At 36.3% G+C, this 7181-nt stretch overlaps 1 protein-coding gene across 3 annotated transcripts; it reads left to right on the top strand.

Annotated features, from left to right (window-relative positions):
• The first annotated feature begins 212 nt into the window (after nt 1-212).
• LOC133728719 (ent-kaurene synthase 5, chloroplastic-like) lies at nt 213-5625 on the top strand. Of its 3 annotated transcripts, none has more exons than XM_062156147.1 (14): nt 221-440; nt 1546-1622; nt 1709-1994; nt 2070-2250; nt 2541-2758; nt 2872-2992; nt 3140-3237; nt 3318-3535; nt 3631-3743; nt 3866-3964; nt 4119-4334; nt 4422-4563; nt 4778-5023; nt 5111-5249. In XM_062156147.1, exons 1-14 carry the CDS (start codon nt 389-391, stop codon nt 5111-5113), a joined length of 2070 nt encoding a protein of 689 aa, XP_062012131.1. In that variant the 5' UTR covers nt 221-388; the 3' UTR covers nt 5114-5249. The 3 variants fall into 3 exon arrangements, with proteins under 3 accessions (XP_062012132.1, XP_062012131.1, XP_062012130.1); XM_062156146.1 differs by having other exon boundaries at nt 224-440; nt 5125-5625; XM_062156148.1 differs by lacking the exon at nt 1546-1622 and having other exon boundaries at nt 213-440; nt 5125-5625.
• Nucleotides 5626-7181: the final 1556 nt, after the last annotated feature.

Here is a 7181-nt window from a genome sequence, read left to right as displayed (position 1 = left end):
AAATTGTCCATATAATGTCAAAATACTATAGATATATGTATTTTTATAAATTGGTCAAATGAGTAATTGACAGGTCAAAGAGCGCAGGTCTATGAGCCTGTGCATGTACAGAGACAAAAAAATATCAGAATCTAGGACCAGTAGGACTGTAGAGCAACAGCTTTTAGATACCTCCGAGGCTCCAACACAAAAGAACCATCCATCTGTTCCTTTCACACAGTTATAGAAAGCACAAACACAAACGCACACAGACAAACTCGTCGTTTTGTGTCTCTTGTTGCCCGTATCTACTACCATCTTTATTCCCGTTCCTTCACTTTCATATAAAAATATATACCACCCCATTTCAAATACAGAGTCAAGAGATTCAAAGCTTTATCTCTAAACCATGTCCTTCTCCCAGCTCAACACTTTCGGGTGTTGCACCTTTTCCCCATCAGGTTTCTCTCTTTCTCTGTTTGGCTTTGTTTTCTTTGTTCTTTGGGGTTTATGCATGATTTTCATGAATTGGGTTCTTTATTTTGTTGATTGATCTTTGCTCTGTTGATGAGTTTTTGTTATCAATGCCTCAATCTTTTAGATTTTCCTGTGAGTGACTTCTGAAGTTAATTTTTGAGTTAGTGGTGTGGGGTCTGAAGATGAGTTGTGAGAAATTTTATATTTAGGCTTTATGGATGTTTTAATATTTAGTCTTTGACCTTGTGTAGGACTCTAAGGTAGTATTCAGATTTCACACTCTGAGTGAGTGTTGGTAAGAACTGGTAGAGAACCAACCGGAGGAATACAGAAAAAAAAATTATTGTGAAGGAGAGAAAAGAGTTTTCTGTCTTCTGTGTTTATACAAAATGGAGAATGTTATCTATCTTTGAGATTTCAGATTTCAAACTCTCATTCTCCTTGTACTGGTTCTTGCATGAATTTTAGAAAGCAATTTCAAAGCATGGGAAAAGGGGAAGCAACAAGAGGACTAAGCCTTATAGGGGAGGAATAGAGAAGTAAAAAGAAAAACTAAACATATGATATCATTGACTGGAAAAGGGGCTTGATAGATTACTAAGGATTGTAGTTTGGTGGGCCTTTCAAGAAAGAGTAGTTCCTCAATTTGTACAGATTCTGATTAAAGGAAATAGAAGGGTAATGGATCCATGGAGACCAATACTAATTGGAAGACAGGTTATAATTGTAGTGAATTCAGAAAGACTCAAATGATTGTTTTTTTTTTTTCCTTTCTCTTTTTCAATTTCAACATTCTATGCTTCTGTGGGAGGAGCAAGATATTTATGAATTGTGAGAAATCTATTTACTTTTAAAAGATGCTTTTAAAAGTAAATAGATTTCTTTAGCTGTTGGTTGTATGATTGGATTATACTACTGATATGAAACCACAAAGACATATCGGACTTTTGTATATGTAAAGCATTTAATAAGAGTTGTCTGATTATCATTTTTTGTGTCTTTTCTCCGTAGTGTAAAAGCACTGATCTTTTGGTAATCTGGATTGAGTTTTGCTCTTAATGTATACATTTTCTTGAAAAACAAAATTAGGAAAAGATCTCTTGCCACAACCAGCTTCAATAGTTCAAAGGACAAATGGCACAGCAGAAGTAAATACTGCTGTTTTGGTAGGCTCAGCCCCACTAGTTCTGTGATTTTCTTATACTATATTATAATATTAATAATTTCATAATGCTTCTCTTAATTTAAGCAGAGTTTGGAAGGAACTAAAAAAAGAATAAAGAAGATGTTCAACAAGGTTGATCTCTCTGTTTCATCATATGACACTGCTTGGGTGGCAATGGTCCCTTCTCCAAATTCCGGGAAGGAGCCTTTCTTCCCTGAATGCGTAAAATGGTTGTTAGATAATCAACTTCATGATGGCTCATGGGGTCCTCCTAATCTGCATCAGTTGTTAACAAAAGATGCCCTCTTATCCACGTTAGCATGCATCCTTGCACTAAAGCGATGGAATATTGGTGAAGAACTAATTGACAAGGGTACATTCATTGATATTGCATATTTCTAAGTTTCCTGCATTAATGTTCTATAAATTAATACCCTTGTTATTTTAGGTCTGCATTTTATCGAGTCAAATTTAGCTTCAGCTACTGATGGAGAGCAACCATCTCCTGTTGGGTTTGATATAATATTTCCTTCCATGATTGAATCTGCAATGAATTTGGATGTGAATCTACCTTTGGGAGGATTAACCTTAGATGCTTTACTTCTCAGGAGAGACTTTGAGCTTCAAAGGTATGTTTTTAACTTTCTTCTTGGGTTTTGGTTATTTGGTTAAATTATATGACTTGCCTAGTCAATCCAACTGAGCTTAACATGCAGGTTTGACTTTGTTATTGGAATCTTAGAATGTTTTCTTTCGTTACTGGGTGAAAAAGACCAAGTTTCCTTTCTTAGAGTTAAGATATGCATGAGTGTATAGAATGAAATTGGTTCTTATGCTTGTGAAAGCCATGGAATACATTTCTGAATTCCACCGTAATTCATTGTAATTGAAAATTATGTTCCATTATGCCATTGTTTAGAGGCAACAGAAGCAACTCAGAGGGGTGGAGAGCCTATCTCGCATATATTTCAGAAGGAATCGGAAAGTCACAGGACTGGGAGATGGTCATGAAGTACCAGAAGAAGAATGGGTCCTTGTTTAACTCACCATCAACTACTGCTGCTGCTTTTACTCACCTCAACAATGCTGGTTGTCTTAGTTATCTACGCTCACTCATAGAAAAGTTTGGAAGTGCAGGTTATTACTACCTTCATGCTTTCCAAGTTTCCATCAATATTTTTTTTCTTTTTAATTGTATTTGCTACATTGAGATTGATTTAAACTGATTATTCTTAATTTACCTTATCCAGTTCCAACGATTTATCCTCTAGATAACTATGCTCGCCTTTCTATGGTTTCCAGTCTTGAAAGTATGGGCGTTGATCGAGATTTCAGGGAGGAAATAAGGAGTGTACTCGATGAAACATACAGGTATCAAATCCGACACCATATGTCTACACCAGTAGTGGAATGTAACTTTCATGAAACTGGATTCCACATTATTATTATTTTATTATTCTCAAGTGAGATTGTATTAGTTCTCATCCATGGGGAAGCATGACATTACCCAACAAACAGATGCTGGCTGCAGGGGGATGAAGATATATTTTCAGATGCTGGCACCTGTGCTATGGCATTTCGACTCTTACGTCTTCATGGATATGATGTTTTTGCAGGTACTGTTGAATTAAGGTTCCTTGGTCTTCGTGACTCTGTTTTGGCAAAAATAGTATAATTGAATTGTGCTGTCTTGTAGATCCATTAAGTCAATTTTCAGAAGACAGTTTCTTCAATTCCCTTGGAGGATATCTGAAGGACACTGGTGCTGCCTTAGAACTTTTTAGGGCTTCAGAAGTCATCATTCATCCAGATGAATCAGTTCTAGAGAAACAACATTACTGGACAAGTCATTTCTTGAAACAGGAATTATCAAATAACTTAACTCAGGCTCATCTCAATAAGCATATTGATCAGGTAATTTCTAAGATAAGTCTCTCTTATCGATGTGGTGATGTTTATCTCTATAACCTCATGATAAGTCATTAGAAATGCTTTTTATTTGTTTTCAGGTGGATGATGCTCTTCGGTTTCCTTCCTATGCAACTCTGGGTCGGTTATCAAGCAGGAAAGCAATAAAATATTACAACACTGATAGTACAAAGATTTTAAAATCTTCTTATCGGTATATCCTCTAGTATCCTCTTCTTCCTTTCCCCTCTCTGTTAGGAATAATATGACTATTCTGAATTATCATGATGGGTCAGTTTATATTACGTATGTCTCCTGATACTCTTCCTGCGGTAGTTGTTCAAATGTTGGGAATGAAGACTTCCTAAAACTGGCAGTGGAAGACTTCAATATGTGTCAATCGATACATCGGGAAGAACTCGAGTATCTTTCAAGGTCGATGTCCCTCCTCCTCCTCATCCTCTTTTCTCTGTCTTTGAGCTGTTTGTTAGTAGAGTTTCTTCTTGCTTTTGTTGTTTAAGACAATGGATAACACTTTTTTCTGTTTTCTTTTTCTTCCTGGAGTGTGATTTTTGCTTCATGTAAGCAGGTGGGTTGTTGAGAGCAGATTAGACAAGCTAGAATTTGCTAGGCAGAAGCAGGCATACTGTTACTTCTCTGCTGCTGCAACCCTTTTCCCTCCTGAACTATCAGATGCCCGCATATCATGGGCCAAAAACGGAGTGCTTACAACTGTGGTTGATGATTTCTTTGACATTGGAGGTTCTGAAGAGGAACTAGTAAACCTTATACAATTGATCGAGAAGTATGTTTTCTTTTCCATTGGATCTGAGGTTGGTCCTACACTTTTGCTTGTGCTCCTAATATACTGACCTATACATTTGAACCACAGGTGGGATGTGAATGCAAAAACTGATTCTTGTTCTGAGCAAGTTGAAATCATATTTTCAGCAATTAAGAGCACAATTAATGAGATTGGAGCCAATGCATTCCCACGGCAACAGCGCAGTGTAACAAATCACGTCATCGAGATTGTAAGATGGAATCTTTTTAACTTGTCCATGTTATCATTGTTCTATCTATTGATCGAGTACCAGTAAAATTGCTTTTAGAGTGGTTGTCTTCCTGAGCATCTGACAGTGATTTTAGTGCTTCAATTCATTGAAATATCGAAGTGATCTTAAATTGTGAAGTCAATGTCTTTTATTCATTGGACTTGGTATGATGCGAGCTATCTTTGGATTTCAGTGGTTGGATTTGGTTAAGTCTATGCTGAAGGAAGCTCAGTGGTTGTTAAACAATTCGGTGCCGGCACTGGATGAATACATGGAAAATGCATATGTATCATTTGCCTTGGGACCGATTGTGCTTCCAGCTCTCTATTTGGTAGGGCCTAAGCTCTCTGAGGAGGCTGTATGGAGTTTCGAATTCCACCAGTTGTATAAACTTATGAGCACCTGTGGGCGTCTTCTCAATGATATGCAAACCTTTAAGGTACACAACCATTTCCCTTATAATTCTCTTAAAAAAGAAGAAGAGAATTGAAGTCCCATCTAATATTGCGAACTGATGACAAACTAGTGACATTTTTGCAGAGGGAATCTGCAGAAGGGAAGCTAAATGCTGTTACATTGGCCATGCTTCATGGCAATGGCAGTGCTACTGAAGAAGAGACCTTCAGTGAGATGAAGAGCATTATAGCCATTAAGAGGAGAGAACTGCAAAGACTAGTTTTGCAGAAGGATAGCTTAGTTCCAAGAGCTTGCAAGGACCTGTTTTGGAACATGTGCAAAATTGTGCACCTATTTTATGCAAAGCACGATGGATTCACTGGGCGTGACTTGATGAAAACCGTAAATGGACTAACCGAAGAACCGATCATTCTCAGTGAATTGCAAGTAGAAAGTAAATGAATGGCAGGTCCATCAAAGCTACAGAATAGTGTTCTGTGCCAGTTATTGGACGTGGTTGAAGTCTGAAAGTAAAATAAACAGCAGCATTCTTTTATTTCTTGGATAGTTTTATATTTCTTGTGAACCTTGTGAACCTTTTATCAAAATGATCAAACACAGGTAGAAGTTTTTTCTTGTTTTATAGGTCACGGTTAGCTTCTTGCTTGTTTATTCTAGCATCACAATACAAAGCTTAAGATGACTCACAGCACAAACCAGACCTGCCTAACAAGGAACCAAGAAAGCCATATTGAGGTCATTGAATTGACATAACTTACAGAGATAGAGGCCTGTTGAAATCCAAGCAATTTAAATCATGATGCGCGGGAGGTCATAGTAAGTGGGTTTATTGGTACCAAAGTAGGTGGCTCCGGCGGTATCACAGTTAAATATGGACAGAGAAAACATACTAATAACTAATTCAAGCAAGCAGAGATGACCAATAAGATACCAAGCAGCAAGCAGAAGTGGATCCAGTTTTTGGTGGATCTAGTGGGCTTTGGCAACAAGCTAGTTTTTCAGCTTTTTGCCTGGAAATGAAGTTGGGTCTTTGTCGGCTTAATTCTTAATTCCTAATTTTTCTAGTTATACATCAATTGAGGTCTCTAGCGACTATATTTACTATGAAGGAGAGTTAAGTTGTGAGGGTTTGGGTCCTTTTGTTTTTAGGTTCAAATAAGCGAGCTCATATTTTTGCAATGAGGGTTACCAATCAATTTGTTTGGCGACTTGTGCTATTTATGACTTTGGTATAAGACAACAATTGATGTAACATGCATTCTGACCATGGATAAATAATGAAATTATTTATTCTCTAAAACAAAATCATTCAATAATAAAAACTTATGGATCGGAGAAACAACTCTTTTGTTTTATCAAAATAGCCACACACACAAAAAAAAAAAAAAAAAAAAAAAAGGAAGCATCTCACATACGAAATCTAAAACCTTAAGTATCACATACTATAAAACTAGTCAAGTCTTTACGCGTTAATACCATATAAATCAAAATTTCATCTGTGTCAATTTCCACGATGATCTAATTTTCAGGTGATTTGGTATTTATGATGCTGAGGTCACGTACATATATGTGTGTGTGTGTGTTTGTGTTTGTGTGTGTGTGACCAATTAACGATCTACCCAGTATCCATGCATGCGATCATATATATTAAGAACAATGTGAAGTCTAGTTGAGGAAAATGACATTGCCAAATAATTAAGAAATGAGTCAAATGACCACATGCATTATCATCATCTCACAAGAAAATGATTACCTTTGATAATGTGTTACTGTTGGTGTCTGTGAATCTAAAGTTCGAATTAATTGTGATGAGAGTCTCTTGAATTTGGATTCGGATTATTAGATCAAAATACGTGACAATTATAAAGTTATAAATTTCTTAACCTTGTTCCACAATGAATTTGTGACTGGTAGATTAGTTTCTTTTTCTAAAATTAGAAAGTTTTAAGAGAGAATCCAAATCTCAAAAGTATACAATACATTTGCTTGCAAAAGCATTAATTGATGTTAATTTGACTTGAACCAAAATAAAATCGCTCATTGTAATCTACATTTTATTCATAATAAAGGCACAATAGGAATACAGGCTCAGTTCATCTTCCTTTTACTTTGTTCTTTCTTAAGTTGCTGAAAAGAAAATAATAATAGCTAAATTCAGAAGCACGTACTGTAAACTAAAA

This window comes from Rosa rugosa, chromosome 2 (assembly GCF_958449725.1).
Source record: "Rosa rugosa chromosome 2, drRosRugo1.1, whole genome shotgun sequence".
Taxonomy (NCBI): domain Eukaryota; kingdom Viridiplantae; phylum Streptophyta; class Magnoliopsida; order Rosales; family Rosaceae; genus Rosa; species Rosa rugosa.
Note: the sequence above shows the minus strand (reverse complement) of the source record. Positions and strands in the feature narration are given on the sequence as shown.